This window comes from Emydura macquarii, unplaced genomic scaffold, assembly GCF_026122565.2.
Source record: "Emydura macquarii macquarii isolate MOO-44397 ecotype Brisbane River unplaced genomic scaffold, CSIRO-AGI_Emac_v2 contig_1043, whole genome shotgun sequence".
Taxonomy (NCBI): Eukaryota; Metazoa; Chordata; order Testudines; family Chelidae; genus Emydura; species Emydura macquarii.
Window position 1 is genome coordinate 137213 of NW_027131180.1, and position 14305 is coordinate 151517.

Here is a 14305-nt window from a genome sequence, read left to right on the forward strand (position 1 = left end):
AAAATATTTTCTCCATCTTTGCTATCCCCAGCAGACTGGAATTACTATCTGCCATTCTGGTCATCAAAAAAGATGTACTGGATATCAGTGGAAGGGTAACAAAATTTTCTTTCCCTCACAGATCAAGGCTGGCAGTTAGATTGACCAGGTTTTCACTGCATCCATACAAGCCAGTATTTTGTTCAGACTGATGATTTCAGCCTTGAATCAGCTGTCATCAACAGTGTACTGTGCATGTTATCATTTATAAACACGACCTCAGTGTCATATTGCAGAGTAATGAGAACATGAGGCAGTCTAATCCATAATAACTATAAATATAACTATTCATAAAGTAATTAGTGGTTCAAAAGCAGCATTTACTGTTTACTGTGACTTAATACACCATGGAACACTTACTTGCACTAATAAAAAAATTAAATTAAATAAATATGTATATCAAAGCAGTCTTAAAATGTGGATGTAGTCTGCTGACTGCTGAAAAAATGGCATCAGAGCATTACAATATTTATTGCATCTCAGTTAGTCTATACCAGATATGCACAGTTCACAAATACTGATTGATAATCCAAAGTAACACTAAGTATATTAAAATCTACAGCAAGAAATAGGCCTAGAGTCATTTACAGCAGATAATTTTGTGGTATTCCACATGCATTTTCACTCAAAACACGGTACTGATCCCACTGAAGGCTAATTCGGTTATAAATGTGACAATACAGACATAATTTGGCCTGCAGATACTGGTGATAATGCACAAGGTGATAAGAACTCAGATTGACTTTCAGATTGTAGATTGAATTTGCAGGGCTCCAGTTAGGAAAAAAACATTTTTTCTTGAAATTCTGCAAATGTTAGAGGCAAATTATTGACATATAATAAACCACAAACCCCCATGATGCCATTTTTATAGAAGAACCACATTTTAAAACACTTATTGCTTTTCAAAGAGAATAATTTCCTACGGCTATCATTATCAGTAATAACTAGTTATTTACTAATGAATCCCTTGCATAGTGTTATTCCCATCACTTGTTAATAGCTTGCTCTTTGCATTCTAGTACATTGTTAATAGCCAGTGTTGATCGCAGCCTCCCTCATCTTTAATGAGAGTGAAGATGGAACTGCTTGGGGGATTTAAAAAAAAAAAAAAAAAAGCCCAACAACAACAACAACAAAAACCACACACACACCAGAATGTTGAATAGTAGGAGCTGTAGTATCTACACCCCAGGCCTTATGTGAGGGCTGAATTCGGCCTTAAGGTAGATGAAGAATCAGATGTAATCCTTGGGTTCTGGGCAATCTGCCAATGCAGCTATCACTTGAGCAATATTTGGACTGCCCTGGTTTAGTCTACAAGGACCTCTTCAAAATATTAATTAAATAATTTTTAGTTGATCAAAATCTTGTTGTTTGAGGTTACTAAACTTTAAATGTCCTAAGGGGAGCATGAAGTGTCAGTCATTGGCCAGCCATAATGTTAAAATTCTAGCTCTCAATGAAAATTTAGACTTTGTTAATAGCCACACAAGCTACTGTAGCAAGTAAAACAACAAAAGGCCAATCTAATGTGCCATTTGATTATTCTCTTAGCATTAAACCATCTAATGAGAGGCAAATTAAAGCGCCACCCTGGCCTGTAGTTAACCCCCATCCCATTCCCTCCCAAATTCCCTGTCCCAATCTCCCTTCCTGGACTCCTCATCCAATCTCACATCCACTCTCATCTCCCACCCTGCTGATTCTCAATCCCCAGTCTCTTTATTCACTCAGTCCCATTCCTTAATCTGATATCCATTCCCTTCCACTCATTTCTCAGGCTATGTCTACATTTAAAACACTAGAGCAGCACAGTTGCAGCTGCATCATTGTAGCACTTCAGTTTAGATATTCACTACAGCGATGGGAAGTGTTATCCCATCACTGTAGTTAATCCACCTCCCCAAGAGATGGTAGCTAGGCTGACAGAAGAATTCTTCCATCGACCTAGCACTGTCTACACCGACGGTTAGGTCAGCTTAATGACATAGCTCAGGGATGTGGATTTTTCACACCCCTGAGCAACATAACTGGGTTGACCTAACTTTTTAGTGAAGACCAGACCCCAGTTTCCCTCTTTCCTTTGACAGCATTCAGTTCCATTTTTCCATCAACCTTGTTTCAGCCTACTCCCCCCTAGCAGGTTCAGTCCTTCTCTTCTCTGCACTGCACTTACAGCACAGAAGACAGAATCTCCAATGCCTCCGTTCAGGTGCCCAGATTCAGCACAGCCTACAGCCACAAAGACTTGCAATTGCAGGGACAGTCCTATTCAGTCCCAGCCTCCAGCATGCCCAGAGTGGATGGAATCTTTGGGGAATTTAGCTGCTAAAACCTAAGATGTCTCTACTGAGCATGTGCAAACTGCGATTTTTCTAAAGCTTATAAATTGACCAAATTTGTGTGGTATTTCATGGAAAGGGAAAGGCACATTCCTGATACAAAGATCACCTGCCAAATTTCAAGTCCCTGCTCTAGAGCATGGAAGTGCTAGAGCTTTTCAAATAAAAGGTCAACCGAATTTTTTAACATGGGCAAAAGAAACAGTTTTTTCCTAACCTTGTTCTCTGAGATGCCGGAACCATTTTGGGTGAATTTCTGCAAACAATTTCAGTCTGAGGCAGACACATGATGACGTATAGTGGGAAGATACTTAGGAACCATTGTATTGGTGGCAGAGGACAAAATGTGGTTAAAATATCATGCCAGATCATGACCAATTCATTTTACAGCCATTTGCCGGGCATTCTCCCTTAGAGAAATATGAAATTCAAATCTGTTTTTAATTACATCACAGTTATTAGAAACTTTATTAGCCACTGACCTTACATTAAATAAGATGAAACAAAGAGAAGAATCCCTCGTAATACATGCTCTATGCTCCAAAGTTGAGTCCATGTTGAGACCAGTGGGACAGACAACTATCCTACCACAGGACCTGTGCTTGAGGAATTATCATCATCTATTACTTATTATAGTGCCATAAATGTGTATGCAATTCTCTGCCCTGTCTCCAGATAATTTGGAGAGTCCAAGTTCCTAGTTTGACTGCCATAACTTTAGCTCTCTGTAACACAGCTCAACCATCTAACTGAAAAGACTAAATGAAATTAACTGCAAACAATATCTTAATTAAAGCAAAGCAAGAGGAAATAAATGAATGAGATTTTCTGCTCATTAGAATTAGAACAGTGGTATAATTGATCTGAAATACTGGTTAAGGATTAGATTCAGCAGTGTCTGACATTCGGTGTGCTCTAGTTCCTACAATCAGTTATTCTGTTATTAATTATGATTGTTGTTCCTGCAACACTTTATTGTAGATTATGGGTAATGTTTGGCAAGGCAAGAATCAATATTTTAGGCGTAACTTTACCATTCTGTATTCTTGTGAATACTAACAAAATTCAATAGAACAGGAATAAAAAACAAAGTTAACACACAAACAGTCTGTAGAAAAGGTAGTTAACAATTAAGTTTTTAAGATGACCAGATATGTGAATAGACCTGGTCTAAAAATATTTTCAAGTCCAAACAGTGCATTCACATCAAGCAGCTAAAACATTTTGCAAATTGCTGAAGGGAAGTAATTTAAAAAAGATTACTCTTCAATTGAACCAGAAATCTATAAACAGGAGAGATTAATTTTTGCATTCCTGCTGATGGAACACTAGTTGTTCATTTCTAGGAAACGGTTTACCATAATATGTTTCCTAATTATTTCCAAAAGAACATAAGAATACCATACTGGATCAGACTGGTGACTCAGTGCAGCATATGTTAATGAGATGAGCAGGTGCAGGACCAGATCATTTTGCATGCGTTTTTGACAGAGCTCATCAACTTCATCAATGTCTTCAGAAATATGCAAGAGATTTAGTGGCACTAATATAACTAATCATACAATAACTAATCATACAACTAATAACTAATCATTAATCATAATAAATAGTACAAATAACTAATAACAAATCAAACAAACTCTGCCCTGTGCTGCTCACTCCAACTCCCTGCCCCCAGTTCCCTCCCAAGGTGGGTCTACACTTCAAGCTGGAGGTGACACAGCTTTCCAGCTTGAGGAGACACAACTGTGGTAGCTATGACTGAGGCTATGTCTACATTGACAGTGGCAAATTCGCCGCCACCAGATCGATTTTTCCAGTTCAATTGAGCGGCAGTGAAGACACGCTCTATCGATCCAGAGGTGGATTTAATAAAAACACCTCCCCAAAAAGTGTAGCGCTGCGTCGACGGGTATGCATTTCCCGTCAGCGCAGTGCAGCGGGGACAGCACGCTAAACAGACGGGTCGAAGTCGACGGGAGTTATGCAAGCTACTCTGCGTAGCTTGCGTGACTCCCATCGACTGCCGCCAAATTTTGCCAGCAGCGTAGACCAGGCCTGAGTATAGCCACAGTAACATGAGCAGTAGGAGCCAATGGGTCAGATGGGAACATAGTCGGGGCAGTTAGACCCTCCCACTGTTCAAGCTTTTGCTCTATCAAGCTAGTGAGCTTGCTTGATCACAGCTAACACAGACAGGTATGTATCCTTGAGCTGGAATTGACATCTTCAGCTCAAAGTGTAGATATACCCCCACTCTCCTCACCTTAGATTCACTCCACACATTCTCCCTTTACCCTCCTCTCTTGTCCTTTCCCCCTCAGTTCCCTTCTTTTCAATGTCCTTCTTCCTTCCCTTTAGCTTATTCTCTCCAAACTAAACCACAATCAATAAATGAATGAATAAATAAAATAAATGGTAGAAAACGTGACATTTTCTGCCATTCCACTGTTCATTCTGCTTGTATATCCATCCTGTATCTGTGCTGTCTATTTAGACTGTAAGCAGGGACTGTGTATTACTATGTGTTTACACAGCACCTAGCACATCGAGGCCCATTCTTGGCTGGCCCTAAGGCGCTACCGTAATAAACATGATTAATGGATAAACTCTACTGCACATGTGCAAATGACAGCTTTTTGCAGCTCATAACTTGGTCAAATCCAGACAAATTTTCACAGACAATGAAAAGTATTTTTCTGACCCCAGGACTAGCTTCCTGACCAATTTCAATTTCCTACATCAAATTCTAACGCTAGTAAAGGTGTTCAAAAAAGGGGGAAGGCAGTATTGATAAGCTTCTTTCTCAGAAAGCCTGAATCTCTTTCACAAAAAAACTCTCACACATACATAAAAACACAGAGAGGCAGGAACCAAAACAGGAACATTTCAGCCAAAAGGGTACATTCTGGCAAAGTTTTAAGAATATTGTGCTGTACTAAGTATACTAAGTATATTACATTTATACAGTTACCTTTATCAGTCAAATTTGTAATCTCATCAAAGATTGAAAAATCAGGCTTGTTTGACAAGACCTATTGTCCATAAGAAAAAGCTAAAAGCTTTCTTACTATAATTTTAAAATGCAGTAGCCATTGTAGGTAACTGATCTGGAAAGACCAGCCTACAAGAACACAGGGAGAAAACAAAACTTTTACCTTTGTTGCTCCAGGAGAGAGAGAGTGAATAAAAACAGGCAGGCTCAAATGAGCTTTTCTTCCCTCATTAGGCAATACAATTTATGATTCAACTACCCCTTGTAACTGATTACTGTAATAATTCATCCATGTTTCCTCTTTGCTAAATTACTATTAGTTAAAGGTAATCAAGAACTCAAACATTTAAGCAATTTGGGCCTGATCCAAAGCCCACAGTAATCAATGGGAGCTTTTCCATTGACTTCAATGGGCTTTGAATCAGGCCTTTTATCTAGTCTTGAGAGCAGGCTATTCTTTTACCAAATGGTGGCTGTTTAAAAGCTGCTTGGAGATTTCAAATGTTAATACCTGTCCAGGTGCAAATGGCTTAACACATGGTTATAGCAAAGAAAGTAATTTATTTCATGAATATGATCCCCAGTGGTGTGGGTGTGAGTGAGAAAGCTGTTGCACATATATGCACTCACACACATACACGCATGTATACATACACACATTTTAAATTTGTGGATATACATATACACCTATAGAGAATGCAAAAAACCTAGCAGTTATTCTTACCGATTCAATGCAAATGCATAATGAAATTTAATGTTATGCTGATCAGCCAGGTCACAGGTAGGCAGCATCTCCAGTGTTTCCACCAGCTTCACCATAGCATCATAATCCTGATATCAATTTAAAAAAAAAAAAAAATCAAAGAAAATATCACTAAACAAAATCATTTGGTTAAATTTCCAGCTGGACCAGGTTCTTCACTTGGAAACGTTATCAAGTTAGTTACAATAATAGTTACTGGTCACTGTGGACAAGGACAACTCACATTCAGCAACAGGCGAGCTAGTTGCGCATAAACCCTGGTCTCAGCAGGGCATAGACTTATCTTGCTGATATGTTACATTATGTTGACCAGACCACATGGGGTCAGCATCCTTTGACCCAACTTGATTGTTGTTCAAATTGCATTTAAATATGATTAAACTTCCTAATGAAGGGAGCCCTCAAACGAATGAGAAGGAACATCAAAAGATAACCAGCTTGTGGGAAGTTCATCACAGGCAATCAAATAGCTAGATAAACTAGGGTGGGATGAAAGGGACCTTAGAACAGAGAGCTGAATAATACAAGCCAAGATGGTAATCCCCCTCTCTCTCTCTACCTGCTAATGATTGACAAAGATCTAATTTGGATACACCTACACTAAAAATGAAGATGTTATTGCAGCATTGTGAAATCCTGTGTCCAAAAACAACATCCCAAAAACCCCCTATTCAACAATGTCATATAATTATGATATGTTCTGTACAGATTATGCCTTTTTTGGTATTATTTTAAAAGTCTTGATCTGCTAAACATTTATATCCTGTTGGATTGTGTGTGCTACCATTGTATATAAGATATAAATATTTTTATAAATGCTAAACATGTTGCAAGGTGGGAAACTCCCACACACAGCCTTTCAAGCACAACAACCGAGTGGCCAGACAGCGTTAATGGCTCTCTTTCACCCATTTAAGAATAGATTCTAAGAACAGGAATTGTTTACAGTAAAGGCTTTGCTGTAGGAAGCACATTTGAAATGGGGCTGGACTGACCAATGAGGTCACAAGCCTGATTGTCCTAGCAGCTGAAATAGACTATAAAAGGGGGGTTGTGACATCATCAATTCACTTGTCTTCTCTCTCTCTCCCCCGGAGCCAGACCCCAACTCAACACTTGAAGGATCATCTGGAAGACAAGGAAGACTTTGAAAGCAGGGAGGGGAGTCCCAGGCAGGGAAGGCTGCCCAGCCTGCATTTAAGAAACTTGTAAGCTTCTACCAGCTTACAAAAGTGAGACATTGCTAATTCGACTATTGGTAGTGTGTAGAACTTAGCCTGAGATCTTATGTTTATTTCATTCGGTAATTCTTTTAATCTCTTTACAGTTGCCACTTATCATCCCTTAAAATCTATTTTTCTGTAGTTAATAAAACTTGTTTAAAGTTTTATCTTAACCAGTGTGTTTTTTGAGTGAAGTGCTCAGGAAATCTCCGCTTAATAACATGTTTTCCACACAATGAGGGGGGAGTGGATTTATTAATATAATTTTGGGGCTAGGCTCCTTTTGGTGCAGTTCTTACAAACTGTGGGGGGCGGGTAATTGGCTGGTGCCTCTCTATTGTTCGTTCGTGAGTGGCTAGGCAAGGCACTCATATAACTCAGCTGGGTGTGTCTCTGCCTGTAGATGGCTATGTAAGTGTACCTTGCTGACAGCATCACAGTGAGAGGCAACCTAAGAACTTAACATTCATGCGATCTAGCTGGCGTGGTGCATGCATGCGGTTGGGCTAGGTGATAACAGCGCTTGGCCCTGGAGGGGCTTGCTGCTTGTCACTAGCAAAGCATTGAGAGGGACAGCCCAGGCTGGAGAGTGAAGAGGGCATGGCATTCCCACAGTTTTCAGGTTACACCCCGGAGGACCCATCACAAGCGTGGGTGGGCCTACATGCGCTAACTTTAATGTAGGTAGTGTGGGTAACAATCGTGAGGTTACAGACCCTGGTATGGGCCAGCAACCCAGCGGGAGGCTTGTACTGGGGCACCAAAGCCTGTGCCACCACTTCCTCACTATCACTGTTACCCATGCCAGCTAGATTAAAGATAGAGCAGGTATGCCAATTCACACGGCAATCACATCTTCATTTGCAGAGTAGATGTACCCTAAGGGAAGGGCACAAGAAACAAAGGTGCTAACATCAGCAGAACAAATACTATATTTCTATACTATTGATGAAAATAAGTCTTAAGACAGATGTCACTCACAAAGATGGACAGTTCATAAGTATGATAAGTGAAGCCCTGTTTTACCAAAAACAGAGTTTTAAAAAAAATCCAAAAACTTGTTTTGGGTTTTTGGTGGGTTTTTTTGTGTGGGATGGTTAAAACAAACACAACATTCCTTTTTATAGCAATTCTGGAACATAGTAAACCTGGGCTCTTGTAGCAAATGCTGAAATCACAACAAATTCTTTTTCTTCATTTCCACAGGCAAAAAGTTTGGATTTAAAAATTAAAAACCAAATAAACTTCTTCTTTTCATATATAAAAATAAAAATAAAAATAATCTCCTTTAAAAACACAATATAACTGGATTTAGTTTGAGATTAAGATACTACAGTGGCCCAAATTCAAGAAGATATCAAATAAACAGGCAACAAACAAGAACAACAATAAACAAGGGTTAAGCCCACTTGAAAAGAGAACCTTCCTTACTTTCACGCTAGTAACGTACCTGGATATCTCGATAAGAAAGAAGCAGGTTTATGACAATGTCAGAAGTCAGTACTTCAGTATTATCCATACGGAGCTTAATCCTGGCCAGCTCCTTTGCTAGTTCATCTCCTTGATACTTGTCTCTAGCTTTTCTAATATCATTCAACAGTGTTTCCTTGCAGTATGCACTAAAGAAATAAGCATAAAGTGTTAGAATTTTCTAAATGTAGCTTTCTTTACACTATTAAAACAGCACTAACTTTTTTTTAATCAGGAAATATTTTCTATGAGGCATTATTAAATTACAAGTTCTAATTTTTTTAATTATTATTTAATGAATCTAGTAAAGTATAGGAAATAATGCCCAAAATAAACACATTAATCTATGCTCTTATCCTGAAGAAAGCGACATGCTGAGCAAAGAGACTAGAGTGATATAAAACAAAATCCCTCATCTTTATATTGAATGGAGAATAACAGCTCTTATTAAATAGACCAACCAGAGCCATCCGTTATCTGACTAGCTATAGGTCACTTAGTGAGCATCATAATACATACTCTTACACAGCGGGCATACAAAAGCCACGGTAATAACTGTCATGTCTTTTTTCACTAAAAGTCAGTTTATACGGCAATGTGGGAAGGTAAAAAAGATGTAGTCTATTTGTAATGTAACTTGTAGCTAACAATTACTAAGCCCGGGGCTCAGTAATTAATATCCAGATCCTGACAGGTACTGAACACATAAAACTACTTTTCTTGTCCAAAAGGAGTTGCAAGTGCTCAGCTCCTAAGTCCTAAATGTTGAAGAGGAAATTAAGCTCTCTCTTATGTCCTACTAATGTCCACAGTATTTATCACTTGCAAGATATCCTCATGAGATAACACAGGGAGGACCTGAAGAAACGGCCACTGAAGCCAATAGAAGGCTTTTTCATTTGATTTATTTTACTGTCACTGCAAACTCGTGTCTAATTTGTTGCACATTATCACGCCTAGTTCTCATTCACCGTTTCCAGGTTTATGTTAATCAGTTCTTGTATTAACAAAAACGGACATAGGGTAAAATTTTCAAATGACTAAAGTGACTTAGAAGCCCGAGTTCCATTTTCAAAAGTGACTCAGGCACCCGTGTGTTTCATTAAAACTTATCTTTTGTCACTCACCTATGCTGTGTATTTTTACATCTATCTGCCACCACTCTTACTGACTCTATAACTGTACCTGTTAACTCTTTAAAGCTTTTTAGGAGAGAGTTTGTAGAAAAGACACCACATAAAACAAAAGCTGTATTGAATGTATCACATTACCCCTCATCTTTACTTCCCCCCTTCACATTAATATGCCTGTAAATGGCAGGGTAAAAAATAGAAGAGCAAAAGAGTAATTTTATATTCAGTTACTTTTAAATTAATGTAAAAATACATCACAAGCTCTGGGACACTGTAGAAACTGAGTGTCTCATAGCAGCTGTTACAAACAAAAATGCACCAACTTAAATGTAAGCTCCACTGAGAACACTGAATGAAGGCAACTCTGCTCAACAGTATAGATGCAGTTCAACAACGTTGAAATAGATTGTAAGCTCGTTGGGGCAGAGACCATCTTTCTGTTCTGTGTTTGTTCACAGCCTTGCATAATAGGGTCCTGGTCCATGACTAGAGCTCCTAGCTGCTACGGTAATTCAAATAATAATAAACAACAATAGCAGCAGCATAGTATAGGTACTGATCAGAGTTTTAATTAAGGTTGTATTGTACAGTTTCAAATGATGCTGAGTATGGATCCAAATTGAGTTTGCCTGTGACTGTGCTACGCTCTAACAACAAACACTGCTGAAAGGTGATAATGATCATGCAGTTTACCCATCACATGGAACCTATGCCATAAGACAGGAACTTTCTTGTCACTATAGAAGTAGAAAGAAGAGCATGGCACATAACAGAAATTACACAACATTTTGACTGAGGAAGGGAATGTGAAAAGTGCAGAAGAGGTACAATGGGCAGTAAACCCCCCTAGTAAACAAGGGGGTATCAAACCGTATCAGTAAGCCTGAGTGGCAGCCACCATCACCATGGGACAGCTGAGGCCCAGAGCAGCATTCTACAATTACTGTGCAATTCAACTGTCAAAAAGGGTCGCCTGTTACACTAGTCTGTGTGTCCACAGATAATACCATATTGTATGCACACACTTATTTGGTGCTGAGAAAAAATGGTCTTTGGCTTCAAGATTTATAGGTACATCTCTCTCATTACAACACCACGCACTATATTTTATGTTTTCTTTTCTATACCCTTCTTTTCCCCAAAGGCTGTGTGGGCAGTTCAGACTCTGCTTACTGATACTTTGCAAAGTAAATTGAATCCTCTACTGTCATAAGATGGCTAGTTTACTACAACAGCTGCAAGACAGTGTTATGATTTAGATTAAATTTAGCTATTTCTTTTAACACAGTGTTAAACACATTGAAAACTGAACTTTAGTGTAGATTCTGAAACCCTTTGCACACTAGGAAAAATATCCATGGGCAAGTGTAAGTGTGGTAAAATTACCATGATGTCACGTGAATGTCCTTTAGAAGACAGATAAACCTGTCCACCAGTGGAACACAGAGAGGTCCCAGGACGTTGTCCCAGTTAGGCTGCATGTACTCAGAGGCTCTCCGCTGGGCATCACTTTCACAGCAAAAATATTCAGCACAAGGAGTTACAATGTAGGGAATAAAATAGTAATTTCCACTGGAAGCCTAGAAGGAAAAGCAAACACATTCAGATAGCAAATGGAAGCAGTAAACACACTCAAATTGGACGGTCCGATCTCACTCTGAATATTTTTATTAATTGCTTAAGAGCAAATAATGGGTAGCTAGATTTGCACAAGTGTTCACTCATTTTGCATGTCTCCATTTTTGGGTGCTCAACTTGAGACACTTTGGAACCTGATTTTCGGACATGCCAAGGACCACAGCTCCTATTGACTTCAGTAGGAGTTGCTTTCTTGCAGGAAGAATTAAGTCTTTATGTAAATATATTGCTTAATTGAAAATCCAGATTTTTAAAACAACAATCAAGTTTATTGTACAGCATTTGTTTGTTTGTTTAAAAAGCAGCATTACCAGGATGTCATAGTGGTATCACCAGGCCTTTTGAATTTTAATAACACAATTAATTTTTTTAATTACCTTAGTTATTTTTATTTAACTGAGATTTTTAATTAAATATTTTAAATACGTATAAGAGAAATTGTGCAGGGTGACAGCTGTCACAATATTGTCACTGTTATTCAGTAGATCAGTCCAATGATAACATAATAAGAGGGGACTAGCTGTAGCATTCTTAAAACTGAATAGACACACTTCATATATATATATATATAATGAATATAATAATATATAACACTTCAGTGGGTTTTTGATCTGGCCCATATATAGAAGGAACTACAGAAGGAAGCAGGGGTTGGGAAGCAGTCACTGCTGTCAAAGACGGATAAAGGATTACCTACTATTGGAGGGAGTAGGTTGAAGGCTATCTCTAGGGAATGGGAGAGAAGATGGAAGTAACAATGGGGACATGGACCATACTTAATATTTGAAGATCCAGACACCTTACTGCATTCCCACCCTGGTAAACTCAGCATTGCCAACCCCAAACATTCAAAAATTATGAGTCAGGCCTCCCAAAATCATGAGGTTTTAAATAATAATTAAGGTTAAGATTCTGTCATGGATATTTTTACTAAAAATACCACGCGGGGGGGTGGGGGAGGGACGACACACACAAACAGAGCAATGCTGCTGCTCACAGCTGCTCCAGGTCCACCACTGCTCCTGCAGCAGGGGCTGACCTCTGTTGCTCCAGGCCCAGGGAGGCTAACCCAACCCCAGCTGCTCTGGTGGACCAGGTTGGCCGCGGGTCAGCTGTTCAGCAGCCCCGGGACTGACCACCAGTCAGCTGTTCTAGGGCTGCTGCTCTGGAGTCCCCGGGGCTGATTGCAGCCAGTATTCCATTGGCCATTGCTCGGTGGCCCCGGGGCTGGCCTCCAGTCAGCTGTTCCTGCAGTCGCTTCTCCACAGCCCCAGTGCTGGTCGTTGGTCAGCTGTTCCAGCAGCTGCTGCAGCCCTGCACCCACAAGACGTCATGGAGGTCCTGGAAACTCATTGAATCCGTGACCTCCGTGATAGAATCAGATCCTTAAACAAACATTTGATTCGCTTTCTGGTTTTTGAGACTTTGGGGTTCACATTTTCTGCGTTTTTATCCCCCTACAAACATGAGGGCTGGAAACTTATTTAAAAAAAAAGGGGGGGAGATGGGGATGGAAAAGCTGAGATTCATAACTCCAGGGGCCATGGCTTTAAAAACACCGCCAAATATTGTGAGACTTGAAAAAGAAATCACAAGTGTTAGCAAAATTAACTTCAGTGAGACTCCTCACGTATCGGAGGAATTACTAAGGATGAAGAAATCAGGCTCTAGACATGTTGCCTTTTGCAATCGGGGGCGCAGATCCCATCCCCCAGTCCAGCAAGAATAGGGTTAACCCTTGTGCCCTCCCATCTGTGCCTCACGGAAGGACCACAGCTGTTTGCAATCAGTGCAGATGCACTAAGAAAAAGGCATGTGGCTGCCCAGCAGGGCTATATAAAGCGGTGCTCTCAGCTGAGTCTGAGAGGTGCCAAGGACTGGGAAAGACCTTGTGTGGACTGCTCCGAAGATTGGCAGAAAGACAGCCGCCTGCAGTAGAATGGAAGCTGCTGTGAATGAGGGTAAAATAGCATAGCCCTGAAAGGGTGGAAGGATTAAGGCCATGTCTACACTAGCACTTATGTTGGCAAAACTTTTGTCACTTGGGGTGTGAAAAAAAACAACCCCCTGAGTGACATATGTTTTGCTGGCATAAGCGCTCATGTGTACCACACGATGTCAGCGGGAGACACTCTTCCACCACATAGCTACCGCCGCACATTGAGCTGGCTTTATTAAATCGACAGGAAAGTTCTCTCCCATCAGCATAATGCGGCTACACAAGCTCTCTTACAGCAGCACAGCTGTATCAGTACACTGTGCCTCTGTGAGCTTGTAAGTGTAGACATGGCCTAAGAAGCCCAGATACAAGAGTGGAGAGTTGAGTAGATTTTATTGTATGTTAATAAACCAGTCACTTAGAAGGGGAGATTTTTCATTTGGAACCCTCCTCTCAGGGATGTGGTTACCTCAAAGACAGAGAAAGAGGAAGTAACTGAGGCATAGTGACCCTCTTGCTGCTCTGATTATGATTCAGAACTATAAACGATCAGCCATCTCTTATAAAAATAATGCCACATTCCTATTTACTACACTTGAATTAAATGCCACCACACAGCACAGTATCCACATTTCTAACACTATGATCATGGGTTGCACTGCTGTCTTTGTTTTCTACCACCCCACCTCCACAAAACTAACTACATAAATCAAACTTAACTCAAGCAACCAGCATGTCAAATTGCTGAGTTTAAATTTTG

At 39.9% G+C, this 14305-nt stretch overlaps 1 protein-coding gene across 3 annotated transcripts in view; it reads right to left on the reverse strand.

Moving 5' to 3' along the window:
- MAP3K15 (mitogen-activated protein kinase kinase kinase 15) overlaps positions 1-14305 on the reverse strand; it is a 169596-nt gene that overhangs the window by 69421 nt on the left and 85870 nt on the right. For all 3 annotated transcript variants that reach the window (XM_067544996.1, XM_067544997.1, XM_067544998.1), the window contains 3 exons: positions 11355-11548; positions 8816-8984; positions 6104-6210 (listed from right to left, as the gene is read on the reverse strand). In XM_067544996.1, the coding sequence (XP_067401097.1) occupies positions 6104-6210; positions 8816-8984; positions 11355-11548 (470 nt within the window). The remainder of the gene's footprint in view (positions 1-6103; positions 6211-8815; positions 8985-11354; positions 11549-14305) is intronic.